Source organism: Balaenoptera physalus (genome assembly GCF_965194825.1).
Source record: "Balaenoptera physalus genome assembly, chromosome: 18".
NCBI classification, from domain to species: domain Eukaryota; kingdom Metazoa; phylum Chordata; class Mammalia; order Artiodactyla; family Balaenopteridae; genus Balaenoptera; species Balaenoptera physalus.
Window position 1 is genome coordinate 32,146,746 of NC_138899.1, and position 22,176 is coordinate 32,168,921.

General features: G+C 38.5%; 1 protein-coding gene across 7 annotated transcripts in view; it reads left to right on the forward strand.

Moving 5' to 3' along the window:
• Positions 1-22,176, forward strand: part of KLF12 (KLF transcription factor 12) — a 462,496-nt gene that overhangs the window by 193,601 nt on the left and 246,719 nt on the right. For 6 of the 7 annotated variants that reach the window (XM_082434879.1, XM_082434881.1, XM_082434877.1 and 3 more), the window contains one exon: positions 11,668-11,757. In XM_082434879.1, the coding sequence (XP_082291005.1) occupies positions 11,668-11,757 (90 nt within the window). Of the gene's footprint in view, positions 1-1,602; positions 11,391-11,667; positions 11,758-22,176 lie in introns of those variants that run through there. The other variant, XM_082434880.1, reaches the window with a different exon arrangement.

Below are 22,176 nucleotides of genomic sequence, written 5' to 3' on the forward strand. Positions count from 1 at the left end.
AGACATATTGACTATGAAGTAGCAGAAAAAGGTAATAGAAACTTCCTGGATACAGTAAGTTATACAGGTTGAAAATTACACTGTTTCTGGTTTTATGGGGCAGGTTTATTAAGAGGCTGGAGGAAGTAACAAAGCCTGAGTAAATGCCGTGTAGTTATTTAATTCCTTTTTATTAAGTGTGCTTCAGATTTCTGTTGAATAAATTGTCCTTTCTGAATTGCATTGCGACGCATTTTAGAATTTTAGAAGTACCGTTTATGGGAAAAAATAGCCCTAGATTTAATTTTTTCTACACACACACACACACACCCCTTATAGAAATTCTAAGAAGGCATAAGGATGGTTGATAAAATGAGGGAGGTGCAGAGATGGGGGAAAGGCATTCAGGGTGACAGCAGCATGGGTAATGGCATGGAGGTGTTAATATCACTGGCATTGTATTGCCCTGAATACAGACAGATTTTAAACTTTTATTCCCTTGGATTTATTTTACCTCCTATGTAGTTCTTCTGGTTTCCTCAAATAATTTTGCAAGTTTTCCACAGCTCAAATAACAGGGCACTCTGTAGGTATCTTCTCCTACAGAGAATATGTTGTAGTAGTGAATATCTTTCTTTAAAACAGTGTATTTCTGGGTAATCATGTGAAGGGGAACCATAGAAGAGGCTTTGAGCACTGCATCAAATAACATTTGATTGCTAGGAAGGGCTATCAGACACTTAACGGTTGTGCCCGGCAGTCAGAGAATATTAACTGTCCTAGAGGTGTCCTTGCAGAGGTGAGCTGGGTCTTTGTTATTGGTGTTCATCCTCACAGTTTTAAACAGATAAAATAGTTCACTGTTGCCATGCATCATGAGAAATATATGTTAATTGTGTAGATCAGTCTTCTGTCAATTCCTTTCATTAGTATTTTTATCAAATCTACCATTTCCATTCTAGTTATATAATAGTTCATATAGAGAAATCTCACACATAAAACCAAGAGGGTTCTGCAAAGAGTCAAAAATCAGATTAGGACATCCGTTCTTTTTTTTTTTTTTTTTTTCACACACACACACTATATTTTATTTTTACAAGAGATAAATAGACTGACACCAAGCATTGTACATGGATGACCACAACAAAAGCAACAATGATTGCAATTACCAAACATGAAACACACTCATACTATGTCATAATATTGACATTCAGTCCAGTAATCCTCCACTGTAACAGCTCCTTTACTTTGCAGTGAAAATTGATTTGTATATTCTTTGCCTCTGAGTCCTTGTTGGATTTTTTTTTTTTAATTCAGACAGAAAGTCACAAAAATTATACGGCCCCAAAAAAGGAGGTGGCTCTAAGTAAAACTGGGGTTGGACAATACTGGTACGACTGGTCCATGCTGCCTGAAGCCCTAGGAATGCATCGGCCCTGGAGTGACCACATCTTTGCTCCTGCCTGGAAGACACTGAGCATCTAGCTTTCCCAGTATTTTAAACTATGTCCCCAGTACATGTCTCATTAGAAAATGAATTATGACAAAGTTGTGAAATAAAGGTTTATATCTCTAGTTTGTAAAAAAAAAAAAAAAAAAAATTAAAACAAAAAAAAAAGGACATCCATTCTTAAAAGTAAGTTTAGTAGAATGGGTGAAATAGTATAACCATTACTACTATTAATTAAAATTACTTAATTTTAACAATTAATAGAAAATACTTTGTGCTAAAGTATCTTATGTGCATGATCTCATCGAATCCGTAGAATAATTCTGTGAAATAGAATGTTATCTGCATTTTACAGATAAGAAAACTGAAACCATGAGAAGGTCATAACCCAGAAAATTTGTTCATTGGGCCCGTGTTCTGGGCAATATTCTATTCTAACTTACACTTCTATATAGTCAAGAAAGTGTACAGAAAAAAAGCATAGACTTGGAAGGTAGAATGCTTTTAAAAAGGTAAAAGATAAAGTAGTCAGAATTCTTGGAGATGGTATTGGATAAAATGAAAGTAGATGTGTAATAGCATTGCCAATAAAAATGTCAAATTAGTACAGGATTTGGATTATACATAAAATTTAAGTATTACAACTAAAGACATCATTTGGGGACTCTGGAGAGATCACAGCTAGAGGTGGGTATACTTGGAAGCTGACAGATTACATTTTGGGTTGAGCCAATGCATTTGGCCATTTGGCAGCCAACTACTAATGTCTTTCTCCACTGCAGTCCCAGGACCCAGAGTGCTGAGGAAGAAGGAGAGGGGAAAGGCCATTCCAGTGATGTGTCTTACATGATTTTCCTGGCAGTGCAAACGATTGCACCTTTGTATTTTTGATATAGTCTTTTTAAAGCACTTTTGTTGCACCTTTTAATAATAAGACAAACACTACCTAGCACTTTTACATGCTTTGACAATCCTTCTTAGATGAAATAAACTGTAAAGGTCATTTGTTCTAGCTTTACTTTTTCAAAACATACATTAAAAACCAGTATCATGCCTAGGGTTTTCAAGGAATGTGATATTTTATATTTGTTACAAAATCTTAACTAAATAATATGTATAAAATAAGAAGGCATTGAATATAAGACCTAGTTTACCAGTTTATATATTTTTCTGGCCACTGAGGAGACCCATGAGGTTGATCTTTTCTTTTTGTTTTCATTAGAATAGTTCTAACTAAAAAAAAAGTTAACTTGGATTTTTATTTCTCCTCAAAATTTTTTTGCGTATTCCCAACTCTTCAGTGCTATTTCTTCAGGCTGTACAGGAGACAGATATTCAACAGCTTGTGTTTGAATAAGATAATCCATTTTGGGTTTGATAAGGAGCCACTTGACATCATTGTAGGTCAGGAAAGGTGGAAATATAGGTCAATAGTAATTTCCTTTGTTTCCTACAGAAAATAAATGACTTAATTTTTGATAGTAATCTTCATTGTCTCCAGGCACAGAGGACCGGTGATGTTATTTCATTACATATTCCATTCAGTGTTCTGCATATTTTTTTCATTACTCTCCAAATGACTTTTCATAAAGCGAAACAGGGGTGAATATGTTAATGTACAGTACTCTTAAACTCGTACTTTGGCAAATATTTATTTTGTTTCAAGTTTTGATAACCGTGAAAGTCTGTAAAATGATAAATCCCGGGAAAAATGATAGTGAAGACAGAGTTAATTCTTGTCTTGAAAATGCAGCTAATAAGATGACTTCTTTATATAGTTTTTTTCCTTATTTCAACCAAACCTGTGTTTCCAAGTTTGAATAAATTTGACTCTATTAGTATCTGTTATAATATTCGAACGTACTCAGCTTGAGAGAAATTTTCTTCGATGCATAACAGATCCTGAGTAAGCAAAAATGTATTGAAATTAAACAATATACCGAAATATTCATGTATCCCAGAGTGCAATAGATCCTTTACGGGATACTGGAGGAATATATGACACGTTTGGCTTTTCCTGCTGGGCTTCCTGCCTCAAGCTTCATGTACAATGTAGAAAATCAGTGCCATCCTTGACACTCCTCTCAGCTCTTACCCCACACTTCCTCCTTCTTGTCGGTCATCAAAAGCTGTTCATTCTTCCTGTGTACTCTCTCTCAAATAATTTTCCTCCTCTTTAGTCCCACTGCCACTGTTTTGGGTCAAGCTCTCACCAGCTCTCCCCTGAGTTGTCGCAGTAGCCTGTGAACTGGTGGCTCTTCCTTCTGCATCAAATTCTATCTGTTTATAAGCCATCTTCCAAAGCAAGTCCAGTGCTAGCTTTCTAAACACAAAGCTTAAACACATTATGCTTTTCCTTCATGATGCCCCATCACCTGCTGTGTGATACCCAAACACATTTCTTTCCCATTTACCTCAAGTTTTCTTGGGGCAGGGAGTCTTTCTCTCTTATTCACTTGGGCCCCTAGCAACTAGCCCATTGCAGGCATTAAAGAAACATTTTTGAATGAATAAATGAATTACCATAACATATAAGACCTTTTGCCACCTAACACCAAGTTACTTACATGGTCTCATCTCCAGTTTCTCCTCCAATAAATCCTGTGTTCCAGCCACATGAAATCCTTTATTATTGTTCACAAATATGGAGAATTTCATTGCCCTGCGATTTTGCTTATGCTCTTCTGCCCATCTGTTTCTCAACAATCAGTTATCACCTGGGTCAGGTGAACCCAGGGAATGAACTGATTTTAGATTTATTTACGTTTATTCTTTTCATCAGCCCAACAAACATCTACTGAGCACATTCTATGTGTTAGACACAGTTATAAGTTTGGGGATAGGGACTTATGAACAAAAAGACAATGTCATGGCCCTCCTGGAACTTACATTCTAGTGTAATAACAGATAAAGAATTTGTCAGGTAGTGATGAATACAAGGGTGGAATCTAATATACAGAGGCCTGGAGGAGAGAGCATTTTTGACATGGTTGAGATGTACCCTGGGCAGAATGATGGAAAACAGGGTTGGGTAACTGGTTAGAGGCACATTGGATAAATAGTTAGAGGTACCCACTATAGGACAGAGTAAAGACTTCAGAATGACCTTAACACCATCTCCCTTCAGTGTGTCTGTGATCAGCCTGCCCTTGCCTTGCTGCTCCCACTTCAGCCCTGGTTCCCAGCCTTTTGCTATAACAGGAGCTTGAAGCACACTAGCCAGAGTGGCTTGGACAGTTCTGGGCTCATCCAACTTTGCAGCCAATGTCAGAGTACCCAGCAGTTGAGAATCTCTATCCCAGGTAGCAATGGAAAATAGGTATTAACCCCAGAATTAGACTGCCGATCATTTTCATAACCTTGGGCAGATTACTTAATCTCTCTGAACCTGAACTTTCTTGTCTAAAATGGACATAGTAAAAAAGAAAAGAATGAAGCTCTATAAAAGTTTCCCTGTTTTGTTCACTGACGTTTCCTAAATAGCGAGACAGTGCCTGGTACTCAGTAAGTATTTTTTGAATGAATGAATGATATAACAAATGTAAAGCCCGTGAAACAACACTTGGTACGTAAGTGTTTAGTAAATGGTAGTTATTATCATTGTTCGTATGTGGTTTTATATATATATTGTTATTATAATTGTTATATAATTACTTTTAAAATTTTGAGACCCCGTGGTCATATTGTGGTTGTATTGCAAGTGTAATTGTCCATGTGTGGGTCCTGTGTACTGCATCGGCCTTTCTGCCCAGCCTCATGGTGCCTGGTTTTTGTGCCCATGTGTGTGCCTGGGCTTGGGCACATGGCTAGCTCTCTGATTCTCGTCTGCATCTGTTACCCAGTTCTGGCTTCTCCTGGGGCTAGGCACTCAGAATTCGTTTCTGCTAGCCCTGCTCCCTTCAGAGAATCTTGTTTCTGGCTTCCTTTTTCCAGGACTGAACTCACTTCTCTCTTTTCTTTCTCATCCTCTTTTTTGGGGGGTAGGTGGGAGCTATAATTGACATATACTGTTAATAGAGTCACCATGCTGTACATTACATCCCCATGACTTATTTATTTCATAAATGGAAATCTGTACCATTTGACCACCTTCACTCACTACACACACACACCCCTCTGGCAATCACCAATCTATTCTCTGTATCTCTGAGCTGTCTCTCTTTTTTTTTTTTTTTTTGGTATTTTGTGTGTGTGTGTGTGTGTGTGTGTGTGTGTGTGTATGCATTTAAGATCTTACATATAAGCGAGATGTGGTATTTGTCTTTCTTTGTCTGACTTATTTCACTTAGCATAATGCCCTCAGGGTCCATCCATGTTGTTGCAGATGGCAAGACTTCCTTCTTTTTCATCACTGAATAATTCCCTTATCTTTACCTGACATCAAGACCACTTGTTAGCCCATCCTGATACCTGTTCCTACACATTTGATCTCTCCCTGGGATGTTAATATCTGCCCAGCGGAGCTGAAGTTTTGTGCTCCCTCTCTAGGGTTTGGTGGGTGGTCAGTTGGCACGTCTCTTGCCATGATATTTTCCTGGCTTTTGACCTGGTTTCTGTTTTCCAGTCCTGGCTCTGCCCGTTACCTCCCGTAGTGCCTCGTGGTTCATGAATGTGGCGCGGACAGAATGAGATGACTGCCATAGCAGAGACCCGTCACTACGTGTTTAAGGAGAAGTTTGGCCAGCTCATGACCCCCAAGTGTGTGCAGCTCTTCAGAATATGAATGACAAAATAATTTTAATTACAATCTGTATTAATGCTGGATTGGAAGACTTCTTTAGAAGCTCAGTTGACATTTCTAAAAATATTAGTGTAAACGATCCATTGTTGTGGTAATTTAGCGCTTTACCAACATAGAAAACAATGATTCTTGCTATCAGGAAAATATAAGTTGCTGCATTGCATGTGCAGTTTTACCAATTCTTATGAAAGACACAATTCCATGTTTCGATGTGAGGTGATTATGGAAGGGTTTTGTTTTTGAGACTGATGACAGATATTTCAGAATAATGTATATATTGATCATTGAAACCACTGAAGGGGATTTACATTGCAAGTCCCAGTAGGTCTGTAGTTTGGATCCTACTTCTCCCAGTAAAATATGATCATCAATGTGATATCCACTCTCCCGTGCTTCAAAGCAAGGGAAGATGAAAGCCTGGGCCAGAATGGCAAAGTCTACATTTGAACTGATATTTATTTTGTACCATCGGAGGTACTTTAATTATGCACATGCCCTCTACAAAACTGACTTACCAGTGTGAGGGTATGTGAGTTCAGAAAAATATAATTTTATACTTAATCTAAGCAATTATAAATTGAATGTGAGGCCCGAATGTATCTCTTTTGAGTACAAAAGGTCGAAGATGAAGTTCCTGTATCATCCAAGTACTTGAAACTATTGTGAAAATATTGAATGAGCCATCAAGGATATGAATATTTTCAAAACACTGGGTAGCAGATGAGATTACCATAGATTTTTCTGGATGTTGAACTCAGGATGGGACTGACTTGCTAAATTAATTACGAGATGTTTCTAAGATAGGAATGTATAATCTTATCAAGCTAAGGAAATATGTTGAAAGATTGATTTAAAGAAAAAAAAAATAGCTTTGAAACCAGGGGCTTATTTGATCTTATTGTTATTCCCCAAACTGTTAATACTCACCGGTGACCAGAAGTTGCGCATTCCTTTCAGTGACTAAATCAGTTCAGCCCTGAGAGGAACCATCGACTGAGATTCCAGAGCTCCTCTGCTGGGGCCTTCAATAAGGTGCTCATGTTTTTTTCCACGTTGATTTAGGGAGCACACAGAGGAAGATGGAGAGAGAAGGAGAGGGAGAGGAAGGGAGAGAGAGGGGTGTAGTGGTTGGGAGCTTAGCTTGGGCTCAGGCTCCTTTGGTTCGGAATCGAGCTGCACCACTTACTAATTGTGTGACCTTGGACAGTTTAACCTCCTTGTGTCTCAGCTGCCTCATCTTCGGATAATAAAGCCTTGACCTCTTGGGTTGCTGTAAGGACTAAATGAGTACATGTCTCTTAGCACAGGGTCTAGTCCATAGTAAATATGCAAATAGCAGGTGTTGTTATTATGTTTGTTAGCAAGATAATAATAAAATGGTAGTTGTGTTATGCTACCTATTGTTGCGTAACAATAGATAATGGAAACTGTTGGCTGGGCATAACTGGAATCTCTTAGGTGTGTCTATCCTTCGGAAGAGCAGGGATTCACTCATTCTTTTGCATTTCCGCATAAATTTGGGGGTAGTATAAAACACTTACGTTTTCTCTGAAGAAAGGACCTATTGCTTGAACTGGCATACAGGCTTGGAAAACAATTGTCATTTTTGTTGGTTTTTATTGTTGTTATGGTAGAAGTGAGTCAAGAAAGGGGAGAGATTGACTTCTCTATGAAGTGGTTTTTAAGCAAAAGGTGAAATTCCTTATAATCTGATTCTTCTGCTTTTTCTGTAGGAAAAAGTACTCAGAGGATGATACTTTTAACCAGTTGGTATGCCTGCATTATAACACGTGAAGAATCTTTTCTGAACATGCCTTAATCAACTTGATGCAGTGAATCCTGAATTGCTTCTCATGTGTCCCTTTGATCACTGTTGAACATAACACGGGTAGGGGTGAGGACAATGCATATTTTTCATTACCTGTAGCCAAACATGGAGATTCAAGATGGAAACATGTTTAAGTGAATATGTCCTGTATCTTGAGAAATCAGAACAAATCCCAGTAGATATTTTTGGCTTATGAAGGGAAGCCTTGTTGAAAAATTTGGTCTGTTGAATGTCGACTAGCTGGCTCTTGATTACCCCAGCTGTGCAAAGTGGATGACGCACAGTCTGGAGGAGGGAGAGGAAAGAGACCCGCATTCTGGGAGTAGGAGGGCGGATTGTAGTAGTTGCCCTGGAAAGTCACCCCTGTTCTATGTTTTTATGAGAGAGGGTCATTGAGCATCAGTCCTTTTCCTTCCTGCAGGTTCCATTCAGAATATTGTGAGATGCTAGGATTTGATGACAGTTGTGTTTACATGTAGATGTATTTCTGATGTATTTGTGGGGAGGAAGGTGATCTCCACGTCTTACTCTTCCGCCATCTTGAAGGTCTCTTGACAGTTGTGTTTATACTGCTTTTGACTGGGAGAGCTACTGCCAGCTGTACTGCTGTGTTGGGAAATAGGAATATCCAGAGTACCATTCTCATCCAGTGCACATGTAATTGGTCAACAGCCAGCTAATAAATCTGATGATAAATTTGGCTGTAATTGATACAATTTACTCATATGAAACATAGGTGTAACATAGGTGTATAGATACGTGTGCATGAATATAAACACATATACATAAATTATATAGGGTTGTATAATATCAAAATATTTGTTACAACATAAAGAGTACCATGTTACTAAAATTGATGACTAATCTTATTTACCTCTTGGGAATCAATTGAGCTATTGGATTCCCCAGCAAATGCGTTTTGATCAAGATCACGGCAAGATATGTTTGACAGCAATTTCAAATTATCAGAGTTTATTACATATTTAAAGTCTGAAGTCAGTTGAGATTGTATGTATCTGATTTTTAGCTTAGAGAGATAAATCTATCGATATTTTGTTCCAAGGACTACGTCCTCAATGCTGTACAATTACCATGTGTTCTGTAAAAACCACACACCTTCTTGGATGGTCTGGAATATGGTGTGATGCTCGGCCCTTCTCTTTATGCTAAACAAGGTCAGAATCAGGGATGCAGAGATTAATACGCTTTATGTATATACAGTATAACTTTCAGGCATATGTACTGATCGAATCTGTGCTAGTTGCAAGAGTTTAATAATTAAGGATTGGGTTCCTTAGCTGTGAACATTGTTATTTATGGTGTTTATTATGGCTGTGCTGCGCTGATCCTGGGAAAAATCAGGGAAAGAGAAATATTTGCCAGGCAAACTTCATTTCTTAAAAAAATGCTTGAAAATGTGTTTAATTATTTCACTTTTACATGAAACTGAAGTATAACCCTGTCTTTAACACATCTAGAATTATTCCAATACAACAACAACAAAAATTATAATGAAAACAGTGATACTTAAATATACTAAATAGCATGTGAACCCAGTCAGCTTTTTATGATTTATCCGTTTTTAACTTCAAAGACTCTGGTTAGCTTGCATTTTTTTTTTTTTTTTTTTAAATGAATGGGTTGATCACAGCCAGCGAGGAAAACGGCTGAAGTCTATCAGCTGTAAATTGGTACAAAGCACTAAAAGGGACATTAGTCTCTAATCCGATTCTAACAGTTCATTAAACCTGCCTTTCCAGAATCGCTCTTTGTCTTTTCCCCTCCTTTGCAAGGTATCTTCTTCCCTTTCCATCTGGGCAAGACCTCCTCCGGGGTAGGAAGCATATCAACTCATCCTTCATTGTCTACCAACCAAACAGCCCACGGGAGCCTTTGTTAGGGTGAATTCCATGCTGCTGTGAAAGGCCCGGCAGTTGAGGGCTGCTGGCAGCAGGAAGGCTTTCCTGAGGTTGGGAGGTGGCAGACCAAGCTGGCTGCTTCCAAGCATGGAAGCAAGTGACACATTGGCATTTGAGGTCCATGCCTGATATGTAAACAACCCACCAGCCTCCGTGAAAGGATTTTAAGCTTGGAACAAATGCACTGAGCTCACCAGTAATACCATAGTTCCTTCTGTCCTAAGCTATTAGGATGCAAAAATCCCCCCAAAATACGGACAGGTCAAAAGCAAACATGTAAAAACAATGATGTATCCTGCCAGTTTCAATAATATTGTACATTTCTAAGAGAGGAACGTGACAGTAATTTTTCTTCTTTTTATTACCTAACAGACTAGGTAGCATGGGATTTCTAAATGCTCATTAGTTAGCTGTAGCGTAAATTTGCTTTTTCTTCTTGCCGTTGATTTCTCTGAGCAAATATTTGTGATAAAAAGCCCCATACATTTTATTTCTCAGAGTATTTTTCTTAAACAAAAAGGAGAGTCAAGAAATGGGAGAAATAATTAGAGCTTCACTATACTGCACTCTGTTGGTATTATTTGGTAATAAAAACGTTTAATTTATGATGTGTTGAAGTGAGAGTTGTTTTTATTTAACTGTCTGTTGGGGAGAAAAGCAACTCTATGAATGGCAAAAACCTGAAGGTTTAGAAGTGATACCAACCTTTGTCACCATGTAGGCAAAACATTTAGAAATGTCTCTCTTTTTCTTTTAATAAGACCACCTTAGTGTCATGTGGTTACATTCTATAACAGCAAAGACACTATTCTAAAAACTCAGTCAAACTCTGTCATTGTAATTTCTTGGTTTAGTCGGTATTTGAGGGTAAAGTTGGCATTCTCAACATATTTTAAAACATGAGCCTGATTTTGGCCTGAAGCAAGCACTGATGTGTGGCTTTCTGACTCCCTTCCTAGGTTGTTGACTTCAGAAAATCCCCGAAGCTGTGGAAATTAGTCAAAAAATAACCCTGATTTAATCTTTTTATAGATGTTTGAAATTCTATTGAGCCACAATAGAAGTAAGGTTTTCCCTTCGAGAGGTGTTAAATGGAGCCAAACATATACCAGAACAGAAAACAAATTGTTGTTTATTCTTTGATTATAACTTCAGCTTAAGAATTCACCCTTAATCCAAGATTTATGTTAGTTGTTTTTAAAGGAGATGTTTGCGGTTGAAAGGTAGAAATTTTCATTTGATCAGATATACCATGATACCGAATTCACTGTCGAGCATTATAGTATCTTGTATTTAAAATTATTTCGACTTTGGCAGTAATATGAGAGTATATAAATTATTTTGATCTGTCTTTTCCTTTATGGATTTCTGTATACAGTTCAACCTCCAGAGCTAAGGAAGAAAGAAACTTGCCTTGTATTTCCTTCCACGATTGCAAGTGTGATGAGTTACTCCGGCCCCGTATAAATTAATGTAAGGTTGCCTTACTCCAGTTTATTACCGTCTGACCTCCAACCCAGGGGTCATAGAATCAGCCTGATTAATTCAAGTTCTTGGTCATTATTTCAAATGAAAGTTCAGAATGGGGGGATAATTGGTTATGCTGATATTCTCATTTAATTATACTATATTGTTGAAAAATTAGGTTAGCAGTACTAAATGTACCACATACAATGAAGGCAGACTCTACAGCTGTCCTCTTCTGAACGCTTTATAGCTGAATTTCCCTCTCTCTCTTTTTTATTCTCAGAACATCAACACCTTTGAGAACAGAATGTTAATGCTTGATGGGATGCCGGCAGTCAGAGTCAAAACAGAGCTTCTGGAATCTGAACAAGGGGTAAGCAGAAGTTTCCGACGATGCCCCACCCCCTTCTCTTTAAGAGAGTGGAGTGTTTACCTCCAGAGTGTTCTAAGGTTTGCAGAACACTTCTGATTTTTCACTTGCTTCAGCTTTTCTCTCTTGAGTAAAAATCATCTGAGACCATGGTTGATCCTCACCCATTTGCAGCCTCAAGTATTACTAACTTAGAAAAGATAACTTCTTGAATTTACGAAGGCATAGTGACCATACGGCTTTGTTTAAATTGGTGAATGTTTTGGAAAGCTAGTTCAAATCCAACTCACAGAGGAAGTATTAAAAAAATAAGATGAGACTATAACCTCAATGTCAAGATAGTTTGGGTCTTACTAAGTTAGGAAATTACAGAGTACAGTTATGGGAATGTTACTGTTTTTGGATGGATTTCTCTTTTGGCATTTGTTTTTACCCTTTTTTATAGTTGATGAAATTTAGGTCAGCGAGTTTGAAAAACACATAAAAGCAAAAGAAAGCTTATTGAGCAATAAGGTAGCCAAATTGACAGTTTATGGCTACTGAAAGTGTAAAGACTTAAGAGCACAGCTAGATTTTTTTAAAAAGGATGTGGGTGATTTTATAATTGTTAACATCTATAGCTTCACTAGTAAAAATCATAATCAGCGCGACGTGATCCCTTGTGGCATTGGCTGACCACCTTTTGTATTTAAGGGAGAAAGCACTGCCTGCCTGTCTTAACTAAACCAGCATCACAGAGGCAAGTACACGTGACTGCAAAAAGGACATCAGTTAAATAACATATTTAATCTTAATCTTATTTGTGTATCCCTTATTCAAAAAACCAAAACAAAACATTAGCAGCGTTTTGAAATTGAGCAATCAGATTTAAGTGTTAATAAACTCTCACTCTTAACAACAATCAGTCCGCATGAGTTCTTCTGGGACCCCATTCAAGAGGTTAGGATACTGATGTACCAAAATTATTTTGTAATGAGGATACTCGAGGGCAGGGATCTCGGTGGTTGCATTTAGAGAGTTCTCCAGTAACGTCCCCATTGCTGAGCACTATGTGGCAGGGTGTATGGCATCTCGTAATATATTTCTCTTCCGTGTAAGTCAGTGTCTGAAACAGACCCCCATCACATATCATTTCATCTCTATGCTCAGCGTAGACTGTGGTAGCTCTGAAATGCACATTGTGGAGTATGTGAACCGAAAACATAACCCCACAGTCTACGTGACATAATGACTGATTCACAGAGATTTAACCCCAGACTTAGGCAGTAGAGCATCATGAAAGAAAAGACTATGTGTTGGTTATTAATAATTGCTTATTCGTTGTAGACAAACCTTCAGAAAAAGTCATGTGTTCACCTGGATTTTCTAGCCTGACACTCATCAAGTTAAACTCTATATCCCCCAAACTAAGTAGTTCTTTACCTTTGTTTTTTTAACCAAACCACAGAAGGATGTGTTTTATTTCTTAGGAGTTCTGTTTTCTTAATCTAAATGCATTAGCATCAGTTTAATAAAATAAATTCCTACGTACCCTGTGTTTAAGTTTAACAAAACATACAGACTGTAACATCTTATTTGGAGAAGGCAGCCTGATGGAAAAGTGAAAATGGTATATTTCACAATGTCACTTTTATTTCACAGTATGTTCTTTAACTTAAATAACAGTAAATCTGTTCAAGTCATACATGTTGGAGGGAGGCAAAAAAGTACAGAAAACCAGTCAGAATGTGTTACCTGGGCTACTAGGCAAAGCCAGGACAGTGCATTGTTGTCACCAGTCCTGGGAATCTTTAAGAACATCTAGGTACTTCTCTCTCCTTTACTGTCATTTTTCAGTTTTAAGGTAAGGTTTGCATGAAAGATTTAAGTATACAAAAAACAAAAGCCAGTATTCCCAGGGGTTTTACAGTGTGAATAAGAAACTCATGTCACATTATTTATAGAAAGTATTTTTCTGTCCTCAAATAGGGGCAGGAAAAATTGTAGGTTCTAGGTTTTACTTAATGCCTGTTCATTAAAATCAGTTTTCTTCCTTGTGAATGGAGCTGATGTTGGTATTTTAACCCTAATTTAGAATGTGTATGTTGGAGGGGAATAGAAACTTCATTTATTCTTTTCCTTAGTCTCGTATATACTTATCTTAAGTATATGACACGCAAACTTTTGTTCTCTTTTACAGCAAAACTTTAAGAGAAGCAGACCACAGTGTTTAATGAAATGTATTATGATTTAACTATTTATAGAATACAATTAATTTGTACTTAGTCATTTGTAATAATTTAAATCAACTCTCCTTTAAACAGCTGAAATCTTGAATTTTAGTGAACTTTATTTTTGGTCCCTTTACTGGAGTTTTTCATTGGGGATGATGGGATGGGTGATAATACTGTGTAATTTCAGAATCTCAGAAGTACTTTTAGATAAGGAGTGCTAGAATTCTGAAGATTTCTTGATTTCCATCTTACGGAACTCTTTCCTCATTGAGTATTAAAGGCTGGTTGAAGTTTGATTCTTCACAAGAAAATGTGAACATATTGGTGACATTAAAATCATCACATGTGTGATTATGGGCTTTTGAAAAAGATCAGATGTTACAGTGAACAAAACATTGTAGAAATGTATCTGTGCATCACAACAATGAATGGGAAAGCCTGAAGCTTGTGCATTAGTGGGATTCTGTAGTCACTCTGGAAACCTAGTTTTGAGACTCTTCCGTCAGCGTTAAGGGGAAAAAAAGTTAGTCTGCCTTTCAGGCTACAAGGCAGTAGTGTAAAGATCTGCTACTTTACATGGACCTCCTGTCTCAGGGCACCATGAAGGCATCTGCTCCTTCTCTCTTTCTTGACATAAATAGTCCCTTAGGTCTTCGGCTGTCAGCTGGTCTCTGCATGTGCCCCCTCCTCTCCAAGGAATTCAGGACTGGATGAGCACATTTCAGAGCTTAAAGAAAGACTGTGGAACAGGTCGAGGTTGGCCACTCTGCTTTCTCTTCTCTGAAAACTTCTGGCTGCCTTGCCTCATCCCCTTAATAGTTTTGTGGTGTGTGTATGTGGTCCCATCTCTTTAATCAGATTATAAGCTCTCAGAGGGCAAGAACTATTCCTTGTGTTTTTCTCGTAGTTCCTGGCACGTGGTAAGTGCTCAGAAAATACGTGCTTTATTAAACTTGTCCAGGCATTATAACTGGCATGGTGTAAAATATGAAACCAGTCAATAGCTACTTATAAACCTGCTCTGTCTACCTCATAGGGTTGTTGTGAACATAAAAATAAGAATTGGAAATATTGGAAATAATAGATTCCCTTTGGTGGCAGTCTTCATCTTGTAGCCATGTGAACTGGATAGAAAAGAGTGGCTAATTCAGACCGTCTCTGTGTGCCTGACTTCTGTTTGGAACCCTTAGTTTTGTGGTATTGAAGTCGATCATTATTGCAGTCTCCTGAAATGTGACTTAAGTTTTCTTCAGCCTTCTCGGTAATACAGCTCATGCTACTACGTGGTCCATGGCAAGGTCATGTGCTCTGGTGATATACTTCAGGGGCACAGCATGGAGTGGTGGAGTGACTTTGTCTGTGACCTTTGGTGCTTGTGTCCTGCTGTTATAAGAGCTTCCCAAATGTGCTCTCAGCCTTTGGATGTTCTAAGGTGTTGTTAAACCCAGGACCAAAGCAGGAAGAGGAATGCTAGAATTTGTAAACCCCAGAGATAAGGCGGTGTGCAGAGAATAGGCACCACCTCAAAGACATAAAACGTGGTTTTATTCCTGGCCCTGCAGCTCCCTAGCTGGAACAGCATTGGGAAAGAACTGCCCATCTCCAGGCCTCTATGTCTTCATCTGTGCAGTGGAGATGTTAGAGACGAGACCTTCCAAATTCAGTCTGGCGGTCTTTGATTCTGGTAACAGGCATGGAGTGAGAGAAGGCATTTCTAAAAGTCTAAAAGTGATACTGCAGTGAAACTGCCTGTGTGTGGAAGTAGAAATGCACAGACTGTAAAGTGAGACAGACCTGAGTTAAGATGCTTCCTCAGCCGTCTCTGTCCCCCTATTCCTCCTCATCTGGGAAGTGAAGTGAACCATCCAGCCTCACAAGGGCCTGACTGCACGTGGTGGGTGCTCAAGAAATGTTCTCCTTTTGAGGAAAAATAGGATTATAAAGGGCCCCATTGCTTCACTTTCCATTGCTGCAGTTCTCATAGGTACTTAGGAGAGGTTTCAACATCTGCATTAATTTATAATCCTAAGAGAGGACTTCAGGTAAATCTTAAATCTTAAGCTTTGTTTTTGTATTTTAATTCTTATTTTAGCGTATCTGGAGAAATGTTGCAAATTCTGCTTAGATTTTATCATGTAAAAAAAATAGAATGATGAAGCCAGAAATCAGTTATTATTTTAACACAGAAGTGATACCGCTTGGTGTGATAATGCTATTTGGCCATAATTTTTAAAAAAGGAGTCTGAGTTCGCATACTTTGAAGACTTGTTGGTATATTTCCAGATGAAATAATTCGATGTCTGGGATGTGCTGCAAAATAAAAGGGGAGGGTGGAATGGATGGGGATGGAGATGCAGTAAGATCGGTCATGGTTCCATCATCACTGAAGCTGGATGATGGGTGCAAGCGGGCTTGTTTAACTGTTCTGCCTAATCTCATATATGTTTGAGATTCTTTAAAGTAAAACAGCTCTCTCAATAAAAATATGAAAAATACATAGGCGTCAGAGGGAGACGGGAAAGAATCATTCCTCGCTCAGTCACCCTCGCTCTTCGTGTTCTAAGGCCTGAGGGGTCTGCCGCAGGGATGGAGCAGACCTGAGTTCCTCCTCCAACCACGAGGGTGTTGGAGCCCTTGGTTTCTCCTCCTCTCTCTCCTCTTGTAGAGGCAGGTGTAGTCCTGATCCGCGGGCTTATAGGCAGAGGGAAGTGGCAATAGCATGGCTGAGAGAGAGAAGGAGAAGGGATGTTCTGCCCATTTTAAGTGTTCCGAGCAGTTGGTAATTGGGTGATAAAAGACCCCTCTGTGTGACACTGTGGGAGACGGCCTAAGGTCGCTTTACCACAGCCCGGGAGCTGGGGAGGGGACAGGTATGGCAGCGGATAGGTATGGTTCCATGGCTTCCTAGCAGAAAATATCAGCCCTGGTCAGACCAGAGATCTCTGAGCGCTCTAATTTTAGAGGTAGGACAAAAGAGAATAATGGTTCTTTCCCCTGGAGGCTTGCAGTGCTTTTGCAAACCGTTCAGTAGGACGTTCATAGCAAGGTGTAGAAGACATTTCTGTATCAAGGAGAACTAGCGCCGGTAAGGCGACTGTATTGTCACGTCCTCAAGAGCAGAGCTAATGCTTTTTGTTTCTCGTTATTCCTCATCCTCCCAGCGCAGGGAGCTGATGCTTAGGCAGAGCTCAGCAAAGAGCGATCAGTTCAGATGCTGTTTATTGTAAGTGGGAGCCAGTGTCAACGGCAGAATTGAGATTTCGAGACAGGTGCCATTTTGGAAAAGCTGCCAATCCTTAGGTTTGATAAACAAAGAGAAACAGGTGCAAGTGTTGTAGCTGAACCTACATGTGTGCTATGCAGTGCTGATTGGAGACCAGCAGTTACATTAAAATTCAGTGGCTTTAGAGAAAAAAACTCCACAACGTGTCTACCTTCTTTTCCCTCACTAAACCACTATGTTTAACTTAACATAAAAGATTTAATATACATGAGTGTGTCAAGGCTTAGTAAGACAGTGTTACTTTAATGACTATCAGAAGAGAACGAGAAGACATTATAAAAATGCCACTTGCGTTTCCCTTCCACAGCGCCTCATTATTACCCCCCGCCCCTACTGTGGGAACAGGGGCCAGCATAGCTAGTAAATCGGTAGAATTATCTTAGACATATGATGTTGCTTATCACTTAATATTCTCTGATGACCCACTGCTTGAGATCTTTTGATCTGTAGTCCAATCTTTGCATGTCACTACCTGGCTTCAAAGAAAAGCATACGCAGAAGCTATGTTATTGCTAATATAAGAAGACCATTATTTTTTTTAAAAGCAGGAAAAAATATCCGCGCTTGCAAAACTCATATTTTAGGGAAGGGTTGTCCTCCTCTGTAGAAGCGGAGTTGGACTGATTTTAATAATGTCAGAATGGCCAGTAACTGTATTAATAGAAAGAATTGAAAATCAATGAGCTGTGATAGTAATTACAGATAGTACCCAAGGGAAATATAGTAGGCAGCCAGACCCTTTCCCTCGGGCCCTGCCCTGGGCAAAGCTATGAAGCTGATAATTCTGCCCTCCTTCTTTCCCATTAGCAATGTACTTTCTCCTTCAACTTTATTCCCTTCCGCCTGCCATCCAGACACCCTTGACCCTCTGTGCAGTGGTAGTTCTTGGTATCCACAGATGACCAGTTCTAACTGCAGTCGTGTTCATTGAGGCGAATGTGAAATGCTATTCTTTCCAAGCATTATTTGCATTTGCACAGGGTCAGTGCTTTGTAAAAAGGAACACTTTTTGAAGAAATTTCATGCTGTGAGTAATTTGGGAATTTTGATTTGGGGGAAATGAACCTTTCCAAAATATTTCAGCTTATGAATGACTGTGTTCTCCTTCATGTACTCGTCTCTGTAGTAGAATCAGGAAAAAAAAATCTGGAGCATGAGGTGTATATTTCTCTATATCTAGGTGTGTTTTCTTATGCTAATATTTATAAACTGATTCATAGTCTGTAAAGTGCCTCACAAAAATATCTTATTTAGCCCTTGGAGGACTTTTTGCTCCTGACTGTGAGGGATTAACTGCTGGTGGGTAAAAACCTCCCACCATAAACACTAGAAAACCAGACAAAATACATGAAATGTTTTTCACATATTGGGCAACAGGCAGTTAAGGGCTGTGATCCCTGGGACGTGGGGCGAGAAAGGGGGTGATTCTAGTATTGCCTCAACCTCCTGCCTGGAGGCAAACAGGTAGGGTGGACCCAGAGAGGGTCTAACAGTCACACTGAGCTAGGCAGGCAGGGTTCGGCATTTGGAGAGGTCAAGGCAATTAATTTTTAAAGAGAACAATAACAGAGAGGATGGGGTTGTACAAAGAGAGGGCTCTGGGGATCTTCAAACTGGTCCCTTTAAGGGTTTTGCTAAGTAATGATCTGCCTGTGTGAGGAGGAAGGCAAGGAAAGAACAAGGATGGCAACGGGTGGAACGATTCTTGGATTTCACATAAAATTCACAAAAACCATATGGGAGAGACCTCTTCATACATGGGCATTTGGTAGAGGTCTCAGAAGGGCCACAGCTTAGTAATGGGGCTGAATTAGTTCCGTAATAGTCTGGTCTGGACCTTTCCATGACAGAAAGGATCAGACTGATCTGCAAGGTACTTAGTTGTGCCAGAACAAAATCCAGCAGTCTCAAAGGAAGACAGATCTAGCCTTCAATAATGTAAAAGTAACAATGTCTTGGCATTTGATCAAAACTGATCATATAGAAAAAAAATTTAAAAAACTGAACAGAGTCTCAGTGACCTATGGCACAATCCCAAGTTGTCTAATATATGTACAATTGGACTCTCAGGAGGGGGGGAGGGCCAGAAAAAATATTTGAACAAAGAAATGGCTGGACATGATCCAAATGTGATGAAAACTATAAACCCACAAATCCAAGTTCAGCCCCAAGCAAAAGAAATCATGCCAAAGCATATAATAATCAAATTGCTGAAAACAGGTAATGAAGAGTAGTCTTAACAGCAGCCGGGGGAGAAGGAGGAAATATACCTGACCTACAGGGGAACAAAAATCAGACTTCTTATCAGACACCATTCAGGGCAGAAGAAAGAACTTCCTTAGGTAGCAGTAAAAGGACACTAGATAGGAATTTGGATCAACACAAGGAAATGAAGAGCACTCAAAATGGCAAATACCTAGGCAAATATAAAAGATTAAAAAAAATTTAGGGGGAAATTGCTCAAAGCAAACATAATAACAATGCATTATAACATATATTGAAGGAAAATGAGTAACAACAGTAGCACAGAAATGGGAGGATGGAAGGAAGGATACTGTTGTGTGTGTGTGAAGAGTTGTGGTATCATTTGAAGGTAGTCTGTGTTAAGTTAAAGGTGTAACACTGTAAATCCTAGAGCAACCCCCCTACACACACACACACCCACCCACAAAAGAAAACAACCAGATAGTAGCTAATAAATCAATGGTAGAGATGAATTGGAAACATTTGAAAAGGTACTCAACGTTATTTAAAAGAGAGCAAGAAAAGAGGAAAAATGAACAAAGAACAGATAGGAGAAATAGAAAACGAATAGCAAGGTAGTGCATTTAAACACAACACCTTGATTATTGTGTGAAATGCAAATGGTTGAAGCACTTCATCTAAAAAACAGATTGTCAGATTGGAACTAAAAGTAAGACCCAACTACACGCTATCTACAGGAAACTCCCTTTAAAGATACAGATAGGGTAGAAGTAAAAAGAATCAAGAGTAGTCGAAATTATGAAACAGAGAATGGAATGGTGGTTGTGGGGTGTTAGGTGGAGGCGGATCTGGGGAGTAGTTTGATGAGGAGAGAGTTTCCGTTTTGTGAGATGAAAAAACTGTAGAGCTCTGTTACAACAACAGTGTGAATGCAGTTGACACTACTGAACTGCACATATAAAAATGGTTAAGAGGGTAAATTTTATAGTATGTATTCATTACCACAATGAAAAATAAAAAAAACATTTAAAACCCCAGGGAGCTGTTGTTTACAATTGTCCAAGAGACAGTTTAGTATGGATTACTGAACTGAATGGCTGAAGGAGAACTTCAGCAGAAATTGCTTCAGGTAGTTCAAATGGGAAGGGACTTTTTAAAAATCTGTTTGTTATAGCAGCAGCTATGTGTGAGTAAATGGCCCTCTTTTTACTTAAAACGGCCACTTCTTAAGTGAAGGTTGGCTTTGACAACACCCTTCTTCTGACCCTGGAGGAAGAAGTTTTATATGAAAAGTGAGGTTACAGTTGAGGAACCAGGCAGGGGTTATGAGTGCCAAGCCTCTGAGCAGCTGAATATTTAAGGATAGCTTGTATTCAGCCCTCCGTATCCGGCCTTCCTCCGTATCTGTGTTCCGCATCCGCAGATTCAAGCAAGGTGGATCATGTAGTGTTTACTGTTGAAAACAGTTGATGCGGAAGAGGACTCAAGTTGTTCCAGAATCAGCTGTGTCTGTGTTTAGTCATCACAGACCTATTGATTGCCGGTCCTGTCGATCATCCAGATCAGAAACATAATTCTTATGTCTGGTAACATTTTTATCATTGAAAAATTCAAATATATAAAAAACCCATCAAGAAGAAAATAAAAGGGATGATCACACTACCTTGAAATAAAAGCTGGAGGGGGGGAGGGAAACATCACATTTGAAATAATTGAAAATATTAAAACTGGTTGGATATCTGATTATATTAAAAATGACTTAACTTTTTTGGATTTGGAAAAAAAAAAAGCTGTTAATAGTTTAGAATTTTTTCTTCCAGGAAATTAATAATTCTGTAATAGACATTCTTTTAAACAAACAAAAAGTAAAAGGATAGGAAAAGATGTATCATGTATACACCAAATAATAACAAAAAAACAAAACTGCAGTGCATGTATTATTATTAGAGAAAATAGACTTAGGGACAAGGGGAACCAGAGATAAAATAAAACATCTCATAAGATAAGAGAGTCAATTCATTAAGAGGACATAACAGTCCAAGTTGCTTTTTTACCTTAGTAAACCCTTGCGTCAATATAATATTATCCCTATTAGTCATTAAAATTGCAGAGATATTGTATGTCCAAGGTCACATCACCAGTAAGTAACAGGCATGTAACTGGAGTTCATGTATTCTGAATCAGAATCTTTTCATATTGCAAGCTGTCTTTGATAGTATTATAACTAGTCATCACATTGGAAATGATCTGATTTCAGATAATTTCCACTACAATATTAATGTTTAAGAAAAATTTTAGATCTTATGAAAAGTTTTAATTCAGTACTCCAATAAATGCAGATTTACCAACAGAGGTTCAATACCCAGTGCACACAGTAGCATGAAATAAATATGAACTCTTGGAATCTCTCTTTTACCTTAATTACGTAGGATTAAAAAATATTTTACTATTTACTGTATGTTTGTTTTAATATAAAATGATGTTTTCAAAAACTTAATAGTAGGTAAAAATGTGCAAAAATATTCCCTGCTCATCACATTGGCAAAATTTTATTTCACTGTGTGTCTATCAGTTTTAGAAATCAACAAATTGAGCAGAGCTGACAGCACATATTAGATGCACCTTCTAGAAAGCTCTGTCTCTCTGTCATAGTATTTTGAGAACCCAGAATTTCATAAATATGTAACATCAGGATGTCAACAGTTATTCTTTTTTCATTGC